Source organism: Neofelis nebulosa, chromosome 10, assembly GCF_028018385.1.
Source record: "Neofelis nebulosa isolate mNeoNeb1 chromosome 10, mNeoNeb1.pri, whole genome shotgun sequence".
In the NCBI taxonomy this organism is placed as follows: Eukaryota; Metazoa; Chordata; class Mammalia; order Carnivora; family Felidae; genus Neofelis; species Neofelis nebulosa.
In genome coordinates, this window is record NC_080791.1 from 40,693,154 (window position 1) to 40,711,044 (window position 17,891).

Sequence of the window (17,891 nt, forward strand, 5' to 3'; positions counted from 1 at the left end):
TGTATCAGTCTGTAATGTGTTTTGTTATTAATACCCACTGCACTCTAAAATCTCACCACCTTCTCTGGGCTACTTCAAGTTATATGCACACACACAACATAATTTCCCATCCTGTGTCTTTATACTGCTGACTGGGCCTTGTCATCTTTTTTGATTTGCAAATAAAATACGCTCTCTGTTCTCTTTGGAAGACTTTTATCAGAACCATCCAGCCCTGAACAGAGAAGCATTTTAAGATCAAAAGGGAGGAAAATAATACTCTTTTAGCAAGCAAGATAAAGATTCACACATAATTAAGCCGGGACTATAGGATTATTTAAGTGGATATATCTTTTAAGAATAATTGAACTGTGAGAAGCTATTCAAAATACTAGGGCCAGGACTGAAAAAGAAAGGGAATTGACAAGGTGTTTGTTGAGGACTAGGCGAGAAGGGAGGGGATGGGAAAGAGGGAGGGACAGACAATGGTTCAGCAGTGTCTATGCATGCCAGGCCCTCTGTGTAGTTCATCGGACGAAGTAGGGATCATTGACCCCCGCTTTACAGATAAGGAAACGGGGGATCAAAGTTAACTTGGTAAGGCAGACGGGAAGACACAGCATGTTCCATTGTTTCTGTCTCCAAGCCCATGGACGTCATCGTGTGCTAAACTGCTGTCCATCACCTCATGTAGGGTGAAACAAAGGCCTCTTAGAGTAATCATCATTCATTCATAGGGCATTTATTGAGTGCTCCCTGTTTCCCAGGTGCTAGACAGATACTCTGAATACAGAGAGAAGTAAGTAAGGTACTTGGGACTGACAATTACGGACCAATTGCTATCTGACAGTCAGCATCCTGAGCCTTTCCACCCGACATTTATTAACTCTTCATACCAAGAAGAGTTAGGGACTAACACACACCTGTGTTAGGGACTATTATCCCCACTTTGCTCGTGAGGTGAAGGTGTCTAAGCCTTGTGAGCAGTCCCAAACTATAATCTCAGGCCTGTCTGAATTTAACATCTCTGCTCTCCCACACTACATCTATTCACCATCTTGGTAAATCAAGTGTCACGCCCACAAAGGGCTTAAACCTAGTAGGTCATATATATAAATGATTATAACGTAAGAGAAATTAGTGCATTTATTCCTTTTTGCAGCTGCCTTCTCTAATAATGAGGTAATCAGGGCTAAAGTCATAACCACTAAGCTAAAACATTAATTCGCCGTTTAGTTTATGCATCCATTATCAACTTTCTGCACCTATTTGCTGGAATTAGCCTTCTACCTCTGTTACAATCATAAAAGGCTATGAAGGAATGTATATTCCTTTGAACAAGTGGGGTAAAAATTCCATATTTTATGGTTAGGAGAGAAGATCACTCCAATGTTTACACATAACAGACCTGAAATTAGGCAAGATCTAATGTGGAGAATTCACCAAAGAAGAGGAAGTTGCACTTGTGAATCTTTCTACCGTTCTTTGCTGGTCTTGTTTCTTTAGCAAATCCCTTGGATTCTGATCATGGCAACTGTCCTCTTATAGTCAGAGATGTAAGATGAATGCTTACAGACTCAAAAAACCCTGACAGCCTATAGATGGACAAGCTAAAATCTTAAATCAATGTACAGGCAGAGTACCAGCAGTATCCAATTAAAGTCCCTTCTATCATGGGGAATGCAAACTAGAAACAAATCACTAATGTCCTCCCGGTTACCTATTCAGAGGTGTACCTGCCAGGTCGGCCTCTAAATGGGTCCTTTTCAGGAAGAGTCAATTTTATTTTATTGGGAAGGAGAGATATGAAATAGAGCCAGAAGGTTAATATGAGTTTAAGAGGAGCATAGGGTTATCTTGGCAATTAAAGGCTCTTCAGGAGGTTAATTACCCACACCCAGCACTTACAACTCACACAATGGATCAGCAGTTACAAAAATCTGTGTACAGCAGAGAACTCTATTCTGCACTCTGAATGATGTTATTTTACTCAGTTTTTGGAGGACTGAGTTAAAGCAATATCTTTTCCATGATCCATTCAGAAAAAAGAAATGAATGTCACTGAAACCATCACAGCAAAGTAATATAAAAAATACTGTGACCAAGAATTGTACAATTTAGAAAGTGAGAGCAGGAGAGTGTACATGAGAGAGAGAGAGAGAGATAGAGAGAGAGAGAGAGACGGAGAGAGAGGAAGACAGATTATCTAGTGTTTGAAAACCTCAGCGGGGGTGGGGGGTGACTAAAAGAAAAGGCACAAATGATGAGGATCCTGGGTGATGGGCAGAGCAATGGTGGGTGCTTGAGGGCAAGTTGAAATGGTTCAGCTGACCTACAGTTTTCAAATCTCCACCCTGAAACTTCAGACAAGCCAGTTTGCTGCTTTGAGCCACTGCCTTCACCCTGGTTGAAATAAATTTCTGGGCCCAAGATGGAACCACTGTTGTTCGAGGTGCCACATCAGCAAACTGAAATTTAGATAACTTGTGTGCCCCCTGTAAACGCTTTGCTTGACCAGAATCCAAGTATATCCAGCCACTCGATCCCCAAAAGCCAAGCCAATGCTGGGCTCTCTCCTTACTTCTTTGTTCTTTCTTATCCCAAACAAGGTTGGCCATGTGGCCCCTGCTAGTCAGTTATTTTTAAGTTTTCTCCTCCTTGTTCTTTATCCTTCACTTTGTAAAAGCTTCCTGCCTTCCACCCCATTTTGCAGTTACCTGAGTGGACACAGTCTTCTTTGAGAGGTGTCAAAGTTTGTTTCTACGTTTGTTTCCGTCTTCTCTAGTTATTTTTTAATAACCCTCATCCAAACACATCATCATCTTTCATGTGGATCCCTCCAGAAGCACCCCCAGAACCTCCCTGCTACTTGTGCCCTGTCCCAGACCATCTCTGTTCAGCTGAGTAGCTATGCAGGCAAGCATATCTTATTACTCCCAGCTAATGTGTTTCCACTGTGCTCAGGAAAATATGCATAATCCTTCCTACAGCCCTGTTTGCTTTCTGCAACTTCCATTTCCTATCACCTTTACCCACCTCCATCTTTAAACTCTTGATCACACCGGCCTAGGTGTTCATACTGGCCTTGAACAGAATCTTGGCTTCCTGTCACTAAATGTCACCTACTCAAGAGGCTCTCCTAACCAGTCTATAGGATGTTGCCTCCCACTCCCACTTTCAGGCACTACCATGGGACCTTCCTTGAGTGGCCTCAGAAAGCTTGTATTTGGAATTATAGCCTTTATTCATTTATTATGTGCCCCCTGTCCCTTCCTGTTTACTCTGTATCCCCAGCACATAGGGCAGACCCTGAGACCTGGGCCAAATCAAGTAGCTATGGTCTGGGGTTCTTTTCTGCATGTCAGCTGCCTTGGAGCTACTATCCTGGAGTGTAGAGATGAAACAGAATGTTCAGGAGGTTTAGGTGTCATGACAACATACGATAATAACTAAAACCACAATGGTCACAGCTCCACTTTACTGAGCACCTTCTTAGCGCAGATACCAGATGGGATGTTATACGCTTATTTTCCCCAACGACCCTAAGAGGTTGCCAACTGCTATGCTGCACTGCCTCCCTAGGATGATTAATACCAGGTACTGAGAAATGATGTTCCAGATCCATCTGTGTTAATCTAAAGAACGGAAATGTTTGGTCAGTATTTACGCAGGTCTGTAAAGGATGCACAACTGTTAAGGATTCTTCTGGGAAGTAAATTCAGATGCCTGGAGAGCACTTTTCCCTCCTGTCACACTCTGCACCACATCTTCCTGAAGACGCCACCTTTCCAGGGACAAGGCAGCAAGTGACCTCGGGCAGAGGCCCCAGCTAATGAGACGCCCTCCTTTTCCCTGCTGGGAGGTAATGGGTTCAACTATCTGAGAACACAACCTCCCCAGGAGTCCTGGACTCTGTTGCAAAGAAAAGGAGCGCATAAATACAACATAAGGTGTTATTATTTTGGCAAATGTTCTCTAATTCTGGACCAGAAACGAACCGCAGCCCAGCGGTATGATTTTGAAAAAAGAATTATAATAATTATTTTTTGGCAGCCCGGAGTCTTTCATCTTTATGAGATGATAGCAATGTTTTAAAAGGATTATCACAGTGCTGATGATCATCATAATAATCCTTTATTATGTGTAATGCTTTAAGATAAAAGTACTTTGGCATAAAACATAAGGACTGATCCCACTAGCGATCCTTTGAGGTATACGGAACAGTAATTGTCACACTTCACAGTAGGGGAAACTGAGGTCCAGCGCAATTAAACAGTTTTTATCCATTCAAGCTAATCATGATCATGGCAAGGCAGTTCCAGCATCCACAGGCACCGATTCTTAGTCCAGTACTTGTTGAATAAATCATTGCTGGTTAACTAATTTAAAGGAAGACAATAGGAGAGAAAGGTGTGTGTGTGTGTGTGTGTGTGTGTGTGTGTGTGTGTGTGTAGGATCTGTGGACTCCAGTAAATGATTCTTAGGGACTAACAGATCATTTTAGAAGCACAGATTTGTGCTAAAACCTTAACAAACCCCTAACTTCCAAGCATTGTCATCCATTCTGTACCAGACCGTCACACCTAAATCACAGTGCCACACACTACCCAGACTTCAAGCTTCCCAATAAAAATACTCGATACGTATAGAAAGAATGTTCCATGAAGCGCTTTCATATCTATTTTCTCATCTCTTGCCTTATGGCGTTTTTTTTTTTTTCCTCCAGAAATAACGCTCTTACAGTTTATATTGCTGCTGTTTCTGTCTTAATGAATTATAGGAGTACATTTTATGGTTTCAGAAAGAGTAGTCTCAGGCAGTGAATCAACTAGCAGACTTCCCCTCCTCAACCCTCTCCCCAGAAAAGAAACGAGGAGCAAAGCAACTCGCGTCTTCACAAATGATGTACTTCACTCTGATCACAGCACTTTTGCTCTTTCTCTCTTCACATCCGAGGCCCCGGAGGCTCATGGGGCTTTGCTCCTGAACTTTCCTTTCTGGTGGCTGACAAAAGGGCTGAAGTCAAGGCAGAGATGTTGGTGCATCTGCTTGTTTTCAGAGTTAGGAGAAGGCCAGTCTGCCACCCCTGCTTGGCACTCACGAGTGCGTTCAGAGGGATGCACCCCAAATCTCCACATTCAAAACCAATCAGCCCAACAGAGACCTCTTCATTTTGGAATCCACTGTTCAAATGTATTAAAGTTCTAGTTTATGTTGAAGGTTAAAGAAGTTTAGTGAAAGTCAGTTTTAATGAATGCCAGTTCCCTCTACACACTTACCTCCAGAAAATGTTCTGCCTGCTGTTCTCGATCCAATTTCCTTGAAGTTGTTGTAATCAGACCTGCGTAGAAATGAGAATATTTGACTTTTAAATATCTGGGGCAAGTAGTTTACTGAGCATGGGAAGCAAATTCAGTTAAAGGAAAAGCAAAAATGATGGGGAACAGTAACTCTCCAATCCCCAGTGACAATCGAGATGTTTCCAAATTATTCTTAAAACAAAATAAAATTCACAAAGAAAACCTGCAAAATTTGTTCTGGCTCTGCTTACCTCAGTGAGGTACTGTAATCACTCTGGGGATGTAAAAACTCACTAAAGAACCATTGTTTTTCTGATAATGAGGAATTTCAATGATTCATTTGCATATGACTGAAATTCTACAGTAAGAACCTCATTAAAGATTTCAGAGTTCTTGAACATTAATAGGCTGTTGATGCTGATTAGAATCAGTCTGTGAAACAGCACTTTCTTATTTAACGTTTTTATGCTTATATAATTTTTTGTTACACTTGACAAAGAAGGTTACTTCCGTAATAGCTCCTTGTACACATAGTTATTTCAAATTTAATAACTCTTATATATGGAAGACCTCACACCGTAATTTTATCATTGTGTTTTATGTGTTTAAATCTTTACACAAAATAAGATCCACATGGGAAATATCTCTGTATCTTTCCTTCAAATGGAGTTTCCAATAAATGAATCAGGCCTTTGAGTATAAAGACAAAGAAAAGGCAATGAGAAGACGGAATCTTCAAGGCTGCCCAGCTTATTGCATCAATTTGTCTTTTGCAGGTTTTATTATTATTATTGTCAAATGGCAATTAGGAGGTCAAATTTATATTCCATTTCTTGACTCTACACTGTCCCTGAAGACAAGAGACTATGGATTGGGCTGGCTTCATGACCTAAACCAATGGACAGAAAAGAGCAGAGAAAATCACGTGAAAAGGTCACTCCCAACACTGGTGAGGTACGTGAAGTATGGAAAAGACATTTTGCCAAGATCTGCCGAGGAGCTCATGACCTCCAGCTTTTTTTTTTAACCTTGCTACTATTACTTTTATTTATTTATTTTTATATAATTTATTGTCAAATTGGCTTCCATACAATACCCAGTGCTCATCCCAACAAGTGCCCTCCTCAATGCCCATCACCCATTTCCCCCTCTCCCCCCCCCTCGCCATCAAGCCTCAGTTTGTTCTCTATGTTTAAGAGTCTCTTATGGTTTTCCTCCCTAGCTCTCTATTTGTAACTTTTTCCCCCTACCTTTCCCCCATGGTCTTCTGTTAAGTTTCTCAAGACCCACATATGAGTGAAAACATATGGTATCTGTCTTTCTCTGACTAACTTATTTCACTTAGCATAATACCCTCCAGTTCCATCCACATTGCTGCAAATGGAAAGATTTCATTCTTTCTCATTGCCAAGCAGTATTCCATTGTATATATACACCACATCAAAGTCACAGGGTACAAAATCAATGTAGAGACATCGGTTGCATTTTTATACATCAAAAATGAAGCAACAGAAAGAGAAATAAAGAAACTGATCCCATTTACAATTGCACCCAGAACCACAGAATACCTAGGAATAAACCTAACCAAAGATGTAAAAGATCTGTATGCTGACAACTATAGAAAGCTTATGAAGGAAACTGAAGAAGACACAAAGAAATGGAAAAGCATTCCATGCTCATGGATTGGAAGAATAAACATTGTTAAAATGTCAATACTACCCAAAGCAATCTACACATTCAATGCAATCCCAATCAAAATTGCACTGGCATTCTTCTCAAAGCTAGAACAAACAATCCTAAAATTTGTATGGAACCACAAAAGACCCCAAATAGCCAAAGTAATATTGGAGAAGAAAACCAAAGCAGGAGGCATCACAATCCTAGACTTCAGTCTCCACTATAAAGCTGTAATCACCAGCTTTTGTTCTAACACATGTGGTGGTGGGAGCATGTGGATTTTAGAGAAAGCTAAGGAGAGGTCACAGTAGGCTAAAGGACCCTCCAAATAAAATCCCATTGGGGGTGGCATGGCTCTTTACAAAATGGCCCCACTCCCCTTTACTCTCATCTGTCCACACTCCTCATGGGAGGGAAACCTGTGTTTGCACGGCCCTGATGAGTGGGCTTTCCATAAATTCTTTCTAGAGCATGTCCCACCCCACTGCTTCACCTCTAGTTTTTTCCAATTTAGCTCAGATGTTAGAGAGATGACCTGTCTTCCAGGGTTAGGTGCCCATTTGCTATGTCCCAACACAACCAGTATGTTCCTCCATCATTGTTCTTTGTTCTATGCTATAATCCATTGCTCACATGTGTGTGTGTGTGTGCATGTGTGTTTCCCACTAGACAAGTGGACAGAGTTCCTTCATGAGAAGGGTCTCCCTTTTTATTCTGAAGCCTTGGTGCCCACCTACCCCTGATCTAAAACAAAGAATAGGAATTTCATTAATGCTCAGTTAACAAAAGTTGCTGTGGAAGAGATTACTTATATACTAATCTTCAGTTTTGCTGCTGACTCAGAATGTGTTTGTTTAGGAAGGAATTGTTTGGTTTTGTTTTTTTAATTTTTTCATGTTTATTTATTTTGAGAGAGAGAGAGAGAGAGAGAAGGAGACAGAGTGCAAGCAGTGGAGGGGCAGAGAAAGAGGGAGACACAGAATCCGAAGCAGCCTCCAGGCTCTGAGCTGTCAGCACAGAGCCCAACATGGGGCTTGAACCCACGAACTGTGAGATCATGACTTGAGCCAAAGTTGGACGCTCAACCAGCTGAGCCACCCAGGTGCCCCAGGAAGGTATTATTTTGTGTGTAGGGAGAGTATTTGTAGGTAGACTGGGGGTGTAGGCCTTTAGTATTCATTTGAAACCACTTACTGAGTGCCTCCATGTGAATGACACAGTGCTGGGCACTCTTGGGATACAAAGATGAGCTACTGTCCGAGATGATGGAGAGAAGACTGATATCAAAAGTTTTAAATGGGAGAATCAGTAACTTCTCTTCCCTAGCTACCTATCAGAACCTCCTGAGCAATTAAAAAACTCAGATTCTGTGCCCCACTCTATCCCTCCTTTACCGTGTCCATGTCTCTTGGGATGATGCCTGAGATGATTCTCTAATTCTAAAAGATGGCTCTACACAATTTCACTATCCTTTGTTGAATCTCACTATGAATTTTTATTGACATTAATTTTTCTGCCAAGCCACATCCAAAAATGAAATATACTGAAATGCTTTAGCATCTGAATCAGTGTGCGCAGGGGGTAAGGGGTGAACCAGAGGGAGGCGGAGATGGTGTGAGAGTGCACTGGTGGGTGAGGTGATAAAGGAGGAATAAAGGGGGCACGGCTCTCTGATTTGTATTGACTAAGGGTCGATGTGGTCAGACCAGTGGGGGTCTAACACACAAATGTGATGCCTTCATTTTCAGACCATCCTATCCGACAAGGTCATATGTCACGAAGGCTCTTTCCAAGTGAGAAATAAGTGTCTTCTCGGAAAGGGAAAGGAGGCTTTCAGGAACCTCACTACCTCCTCAGGGGGCATCCTCTGTTAGAGGTCACAATGGGAATGAGAAACACTTGTTATATGGAGGCTATAAATGGATGAAAGGGCTGTCAGCCTTGGCAGTGCTGGTTGCCTGCTGCTCTTCCAGGCACAAAAGACCAGGAGCCCTTTGCCCTCTGTTCCCCTGAGGACACTTGTGTCATTTCAGCCACAGCCCATTGTGATGTGCTATGCACGGGGAAGAGGTCAGCTTCCTCTCCTGATTATTCTTAGGGTGATTTTTTTTTAAGGAAAGCCACTTATTTGCACAATGCATGTGTGGAACTGAGAGAGCAGTGTGGCTCTCCTGTCATCTGCCTGCCAGCAGGAGGATGTGTTTTTCACCTATTTATCAGCTGACAGAGAAGGAGATGGGCTTCCTGAAAAGTCTAAAGTATACACAACAGTAAACCTGGAGCTCTGAGAAAGCCAAGCAGTTTCTGTTCCTGGAAGAAAGGCAGGAAAACTTCTGTAGGCTTTAGTGCTCTGTGTTTCCATTATCTCATCTCCATTCTCACAAATATAAGGTAAGAGGCAGGTAAAAGAAAATCTAAGTCAAAAGTGAAAATCAGTAGGAAATCCGATGAGGTGGGGTGGGGGACAGGGAACACTGTTAGAGGGTACGAGGTTTCTTCTGGGGGGTATGAAAATGCTCTACCATGACAGGTTACGGTGATGGTTGCATAGTCCCCAAAGTATTCTCAAAACCACTGACTTGTATACTTTAAATGGGTAAGTGTCATTGCATGTAAATTACATGTCAGTAAAGCTGTTTCAAAATCACAAGCTCTGCCTTTTAGAGTTTAACAAGCCTCTCATGTTTGGAGAAGACAGACACTTAAAAATGAAGGGATGGATGGATAAGTTACTTTAGGAATCAGGCATGAAGAGGGGCTGGAATGAATGAAGCAATCAGGTTTGACCCTGGGGAGTCAGGAACATAACAATAATGAACAGAACACTTTTAGGTCAAAGCCACAACTGGTAGTTACTTGTACTGAGAAATAACCCCTGTTATCAAGACAGGACCACCTACGGCAAGAAGTGGCAAAATCTCTCTTCTCTTTAAAGGTACACATTTGGATGAGCCATGGTCCTTAGCGGCACTGTTTCTCATAGTCAGAAAGGACTGCACTGAGCCATCCTCACAGTCCAGAGGAATTCATCAAAATGGTCAACGGTTGTAGTTGAACGTAGCTGGGCCTTAAAATAGAACAGAGCACCCCCTCTCTTCAGCTCTTCTGATTCATCACCGTGGAAGGCAACCCCATTGTGTAATCTCTGCAGGAGAGAGGCGTGTACATCACACATGTAACTATAGACCCATTGGGCACAGTAAATTGGGGACTGACATGAAGAAATTGAATTTCAAAGATAAATCATAGGCGAGCTTTTGAATGTGGTTTGGAGATATAAACAAACACATCATTTGATATAATTACATATGCAAACCTCCAATTTAGGAGGGGAATTACGCCAGTCCTAAATGAATGATACTCACCAAAGAGGGGGGAGAGCATATGGCTGCAACCATGCAATTACTTTAAAAATGACTAGTTCTGATTTTTTTGTTGTGGAGACAGGGGACTCTCACAAGCTCTCTGAGAAACAGCCTGAGCACAAAAATATCGCTGCCTGTTTCAAAGAGAACTAACAGTGTTCTAAGTAGTTATGGTCAGAGGAGTGATACTTGTAAGATGACATCTTTCCCCGGCTTTCTCTCCCTGTGGGTGTCCTGGGTCACAGCTGTGCAATCTATTGCCGTGACATTCACATTTTCTTTAAGTGCTACTTGAAGCAGTGCAGGTCTTAGCTGCTTCAGCATAATTTTCCAGGACTGTTGGAAGCTGAGTTTCGTATTAAAAATACAACTAGAATGATCAGCCCCGTGAGCCACAATTAGTGCCTAGTGTGTCTTTTTCATCTGCATTTCCTCTGCTTTCCGTTTCCCCGTGTCTACCCCCAGCTCTCTGATAAACCCCTCGCCATCCTTCCAGACAGTTTGCACATCGCCTTCTTGGTGAAGCCTTGTCTGATTTTTCCTCTCCCGTGTTTTGTGTGACCCATCTGTGGTCAGGATCCCCCTCTAGACCACAGTTGCAAGAAGGCAGAGATTTTGGGTAGTTCACCAGGTGAGCTCAGGAACCTAGATTAGTGCTGATCACAGTTGTTCAACATAGAAATACTACTATCACAGCACCCAATACTACCAAGCTCCATTTCTTAGGCCATTTTTCCTAACACAATACAAGTAAAGGGGTTAAAAACAGATTTTATTTGCCTTGTGTTCTTGGTATTTAACATAGAAGCTAGCACATTGTAGGTACCAAGCAAAACTTGTTTGAATGCATCTAGAACTCTCAATACTGTTTTATACAGAAGGGACATAATGGTCCCAAATCAAGGGAGGTAAAATTACCTGAATGCTCTATTTCATTCTTTGAATAATTTCAATGTTTTCCCAATATTTGGAACCCTCTTTCATACTGACAGTTGGAGGTATTTAGAGAACAATTCCTGACAGCCTTTTAGTTTTTTATTTTTTAGCTGCTGATTAAAGATTTTCAATCTTCAGTATTATACACAGGGGCTTTGTGGCCATTTCCATGGTCTTCCCACATCCTGGCTTCTATCGAGTTTATGGAGAGAGATAGACAAATAATAGTATCACAGTATCCCACATTTGTTGAGTACTATGTGTCAGCCACTGTACTAAATACTTCATATACATGCTCTCATTTAATCTCACAGTTACAAGAAACAAGAACTATTGTGACTTCACTTAGAAGGAAATGGAGTTAAATAATTTGAGCAAGGTCGTCAATGACTGAGCCATCATTCCCCACCCAGTGATGCTAACTCTGAAGCTTTCTCACTGGCTCCACAGCAGATCAGTCTGTGCAGTGGTGGCAAAGCTACCTGCCTGGGGACCAGGGGATCTGGGCCCTAGTCTCAGCTCTGTCAGTTACTGGATATGAGATTCCTGGCAATCACATATTTTCTCTAGGTCCCGTTCTCCTCATCTGGGAATGTCCTAAGTCTGTTTTCAGCATGAGGACTCTGTAACACAAAAACATTAAAAGGAGATCATTTTCTGATCTTTCGTTGACCCCACTTTCTTCTCGGTGGGCCTGAGCCCAGCTGAGCAGGACATGGACAAGTCAGCCAGGCAAGATTCTGATTTTTATTGATCCACAAAGTCTTTACATCTTTAGAAAATGATCCCCTTATTGGATACAGCATTTGCAAATATCTTCTCTCATTCAATAGATTGTCTTTTTGTTTTGTTGATGGTTTTTGTTCACTGCCCAAAATCAGCACTGAAGCATCCACATATCTCTCAAAGGGAGGAAAATAAAAATGCAGTTAACTCTGAGTGTATGTTTTCAAGTGAAAAAAAAAAAAGCCTTTTAGTTATCCACACGTGTATTGTCTTTTCCATAAGATTCCAAAATCTAAAACTTCTGTTTCACTTCTACTGTTCAATTCAGCTTATCAGCAAGCCTTAAAATGTGGCCTGCAGTATTTACACATGGACATAAGGCCAAGCACTGAATTTGGAGAGAATGAAATGCACACACAATAAGTGCAAATTTCAGGGCAAGTGCAAATTCAAACACAAAAATTTTTATGGGAAAAATTAAAGTTGGAGTGAAGACAGCTATTAAGTTTGTTTTAAAAAGATCACTAGGGGGCGCCCCGGGGGCTCAGTCAGTTGAATGGTTGACTCTTGATTTCCACTCAGGTCATGATCTCACGGTCACAGGACTGAGACCTGCACCGGGCTTGGCGCTATGCTTGGAGCCTGCTTAAGATTCTCTTGCTCTCTCCCTCTGCCTTTCCCCCTTCTAAAATATAGAACACACACACACATAAAAAAAAAGACAACTAGATAATATGTGTTCTTAGACTAAATAGTATTTCTTTAAAAAGAACCACCAGCAATGAAGAATAGATAAGAGCTCAAACATCAGCTATGAGGGGGTTAAAAAAATAATCTGGAAACTGGCTCCATCAGACAACCTTCTTAAGTAAGAGCGGTTTCATGAGGTGTAAAGATTTGGAGTTGCTTGATTGAGCGCACAGCACTACTATTAAATTTTCTTAAGAAAATCTGACAGGGAAATCACTGATGGGGCCTTCGTCTGCAACTTGAACTCTTCTTTATAAATAGTGGTTTCTGACATGCCAACATAAGCTTTTAAACTGTGTAAATGAGGGTGCATCTCAAGTATGAAGGCCCTGTGGGTCAAACGTGGTTCCTAGCTCTTGATTTTCTGTTAACAGGTAAGTTTCATTTTCTTTGTAAGCCAATGGATGGCATTTCTCAATTCTGCCTGAGCAGCAGGGAAATCGCAGGCAGGAATCTTCTGCCAGAAATACTTCCTCCTTGGATACAGGACACTATAGCAGCTACAGGTAGCAAAGGGGAAAAAATCCAGCTTGTGCAGGAAAAGTATCGATGTGGGCACACATCTTGCACCTTTACCTCAGGCCTAGTTGACAGATATTGTTGCCCATAGCCCAGAGGGAGAGTTTTGGGGTTCAGGCAAGCCCTGTCCCCTTGTTGTACCGCTCGTTACAGACAAGGTCGATTAGGGGATCTGGGTCAAGGCAACTTGTCATCGGGGCGAAGGATAAGACAGTGGCCAACAAGGGAGGAATAATGAAGATGTTGTATGGTGGAGAATATTCCAAAGGCATCTTCTCTAATTTTCTCTTGTACCAAGTGGTTCTGCCACGCACACCCACATATGCACATGCACACATGTACACACACACAGGACCAGAGGCGTTGTGTGGGAGTCTACTCTTTGCCAGGATACCTGGATACTTCCCAGTCCCATCTGTTCTTCCCTCAGTGTCTCTCCTCATCACCAGTCCTCAAGGCTCTCCCTCCCAACCTCACACAGCCCTCTGGCTCTGCCTTCTGGTTTGGCCTAGATGAAGAAGTTATTTATGCACCTGAAGAAGTCTCTAGACGCTTTAGCTAAACCTTGAATGCCATATTGGATTTCTTCAGAGAAATTAAGCTACAGATGGTGAACCAATATTAAGGATGTTGTATAAAATGATGCCATATTTAGGTGCCATTAACATACCACTGATGTGTGTGCTCAGATGTGCAATATGGTGCACATCTCCCCCTTTCTCTTTCTGCCAAGAGTTTTTTTTTTTTTTTAAGAATTCTGAATATTAGATGATCAAAACATGGAAGAAGTAGTGGCTGGAAATCTAAATGACACTATCTGGATGGGTCTTAGGGATTGTCCAGTCTGGGAAGCATCATGGTGCAGAGCAGGACTCTAACCAGTGCTCAGGCTTTGGCATCAGACCCTCCGGCTTTGCATCTCAGTCCCACTCCTAGTCAACTCCACGGTATTCAGCACGTTACTTATTAGCTTCTCTAAATATCAGCTTCCTCATTGGTAAAATGAGGCTTATTAAGTTAAACGATTGGTTTAAAATGCTTAGTTTGGTTCCTGGCACATATTAAATGCCCAAATAATGTTACTCTTATTATCTCCAGAAATAACGCCCGTAGCCTCGTATGTGTTCAAAGGTCTAACTGTGCTTCCTTCCCATCTTGAGATTTCTCCTCAAAGGTGTCTAAACATTTGGGAAACAGAAATTGTACAATGTCTACCACTTACCCCGTCACCCGACAATGGAAGAAACTGATGCTTACAGTTTCCGTATCTTGTTCAAAAACTTACTTATCAGAAATCCTTCATCCACACGTTACTAAATTTTATCGAGAAGATATTATATATACTTGCAGCTCAAAGTATGGCAAGGAGTAGCAGCATCAGCGTCACGGAGGAGCTGGCTGAAAGTGCAAAGCTGCTGGCTCCTCCCAGACCTACGTGATTTGTACGGACGCGACATTTTGAGAAGCCTGGCCCTAGACTGCTGCCGGTTTTCACACTCGGCTGTGCTCTGGAATCATGCGGGGAGCATGAAGATACACAGATGCCAGGGTCCCACATCCAGAGGTTCTGAGTGATTCAGGATGGGCAGAGGTCTAGCACAGAGATTTTCTGAAAGCTCCAGGCAATTCTAACATTCAGCCAAGGGTGAGGATCACTGTATATGTAGTTGCTATTGCTGGATGATGGGGTTAAGGTAATTAATTTTTTTTTTTGGCTTATCTAAATTGTCTAGTTTTCCCCCACAATGAAAAATACTCAATTTTAAAATATAAAAGAACTTAAAGGCCAATAAAATGGGGCCCCTGACACCTAGTCTCCTGTGTGTCCTCAAGTGAATTCTACGAGTTCTATTCTGAATCCACCCAGTGAAAGATAAACCACATGACTTCCAGGTTTATTCTGATTTATACTGGATGCATGCCTTGTCTCTTCCCTCAATACAATGGTTTATCTCAGCTACAGTTTCGACTTCTTTGTTCTGGCAACTTCTTGTGCCGCATTACACCTCTCCCAGCTCCATCCGGCCCTCAGGTAGCAGAGGTAAACACTTCCTCTGTGGGAAGGCCACTTCTTCACCACAAAAGCATGTTTGGACAGAAGGCACATTGGGAAGAAACCAGAGGATACAGCAATTAGCCTTTATGTTGGCCCCCATGGCATCCAGTGAGGGCGAGAGACGCATGTATAAATAACTACGAGATACATGGTGTGAGCTAATACCCTGGACAAGTCGGGGTGCCCTGAAAAAGGAAAGATTAATGCTGAATTGTGGGATTGGAAAAGATAAGGGAAGAAACTGAATGCTGAATTTGTATTGAGCCTTAAATGGAGAATAAGACTCTAAAGCTAGAGAAAAAGTTAAAGCAGCAAATCTGTAGGGGAGCATGACAACAGATTAACAGAAAAGGTAAATCTGGTTTTCAATCCTGGCTCTCCTATTTTTCAGCTGTGTGACCAAGGACAAGTCATACAACTTCTCTGATCTAAGTCTTGTGGTCTCTGAAATGGGGATAGGTTTAACTCCATCACAGTCTGGGTAGCAATCAATACAGATGAAATTCTTGGCACAGCGCCTTGCACTTAGCGGGCTGTTTACAAAACTGAAGTAACTCTATAAAAAAGCAGTGAATTATCTCTCATTTTTATTAAAAGTCCTCATAGCACCGGGATGCTATTAATAATTATATTCAAGAGGGAGACCTTATTATCTTCGGATTGGTCACCTCTGACAACGTCTAGAAATTTCATAACCAAGTCCATGGAAGTTGAAGTTCCCTTCCAGTTATTCAAACAAACACCATAAAGTTCTTTAATTCTTACTCACTCTAGAGGTGTGAAAACAACCACTGCACTTCCCTTAGAAATGATTTCACTGCAAATAATTTGTTTCCACATCTGTTTTCACATGACAGATAAAATCAGAAGGTTGGATAAAGTGCAAATTACTCAGAGGATGTGCAAAGTCTTGAAAACACACACGTGCTTTGTAGGCATGCATTCTTTAAGATCCTCTTTGCTCTGTGATTTATACAAGGTCTTGGGTAGGAGCAATGTTTTGAAATCCAATTTTTAAAAATCCGGGAAAAATATCACTTGTCATGGAGAGCTTTGAATGTTATCAGAAGACTGACACACCCCCTCCCTTTTTATATCACACATTTTTCAGTTAATTTCCACGTAACTCAATCTTTTCTTTTTGTCCTAAATTTACAAATACACTGTAAAACCTCACTGTTTTTCATTCCACCTATATGAAATTTGTAATAGTTCTGGGGCTGGTTGAAGTTTAGCTTTGTATTACCTAGGTAAACTAATAGGGTGGAAAGGTCCCAGGGGAATATTTAATATATTTGAGACAAACCATTTGCAGAGCAAGTTAATTTTAACAGGCACCATTTTGATGTTCTAATTGCAAATAGCCTATGTAACTGTTCATTAGAGTCTGTCCAACCAGGTCTTTTGTTTGGCAACACTTTAATAGTTGCATTAACCTTATGTGTTTATTTGCAAACAGTGAATGCTTGTTTCCTGAAATATTCTAGAATCTGCATTTTCAAATCCTTCTCAACGAGAATATGAATTAATGGACTTTCATTTTTTTTTTCCTGTGCTTTGGGAAGAAGTACCACCTCCTGCAATTGGGGCGCCTGGGTGGCTCAGTCAGTTAAGCATCTGACTTGGTTTTGGCTCAGGTCATGATCTCTCAGTTGGTGAGACTGAGATTATGTTGGGCTCCGTGCTGTTAGCACATCACAGAATCTGTCTCTCAGGGCTTGAGACTCTCTGTCCCTCTCTCTCTCTGCCCCTTCCCTGGCTCATGCTCTGTCTCTCACATAAACAAACAAACAAACAAACAAACAAACAAACAAACTTAAAAGAATCCCAACTCCTACAAGAATCCTGAAATTTGTGTGTAATCGTTTATCAGTACAGCAACTTTGTGCAAGTCTTTAAAAATGTTGTGTGCCTCAGTTTCTTCCTCTGTAACAGCAAAACTTAACGGGGTGGGCAACTGCCTTTTTCTCACTAGGAGCAATGTACAATATTTTTTTCCTTTATAAATATAAGTGGAAATAAAGGAGGGGTTAGAATCTTTTAGAACCCTTTGGGAAACATGCTATATCTATTCAGTGAAGACTTGTATACTCCTTATGGTCTTTTCTAGAGGACTTTGTAAATAATTGATTATAGCTTTATCACTTTGTATTCTGTTTACATGTTTGTCTCCTTCGGTAGACTGTGGCTTTTCCAGAGCAACTATGTGTTTACTCATTTAATGTTCATTAAAAGAATATAGGAACCTACGCTAATCTTTGTATCTTCCATGCTTACTACAGTGCCTGGTATATGGATGGTGATCAGTCAATATCAGTCTATTGGATGAATAAACCATACTACTGAAAATGTGTATGGGAACGTGTGAGTGTATGCACATGTAACACCACCCCAAGCAGGTAACGGTCTATATACATGGGAATGATCACTCAGCATTTATATTATATAGCTTGTAAAAGCTCCCATGTCTTTTGGAGAAACCTTAAAAATAAATTCAAAATGGAATTACGTGCTGTGATAATTATTATTTTGGGTTTTTAACATAAAATGTTACAAGTTCATAAAGCCATGTTTTTTTGTATC

At 41.5% G+C, this 17,891-nt stretch overlaps 1 protein-coding gene across 5 annotated transcripts in view; it reads right to left on the reverse strand.

Annotated features, from left to right (window-relative positions):
- FAT3 (FAT atypical cadherin 3) overlaps positions 1 to 17,891 on the reverse strand; it is a 672,953-nt gene that overhangs the window by 184,885 nt on the left and 470,177 nt on the right. For all 5 annotated transcript variants that reach the window (XM_058687506.1, XM_058687503.1, XM_058687504.1 and 2 more), the window contains exon 4: positions 5,259 to 5,320. In XM_058687506.1, the coding sequence (XP_058543489.1) occupies positions 5,259 to 5,320 (62 nt within the window). The remainder of the gene's footprint in view (positions 1 to 5,258; positions 5,321 to 17,891) is intronic.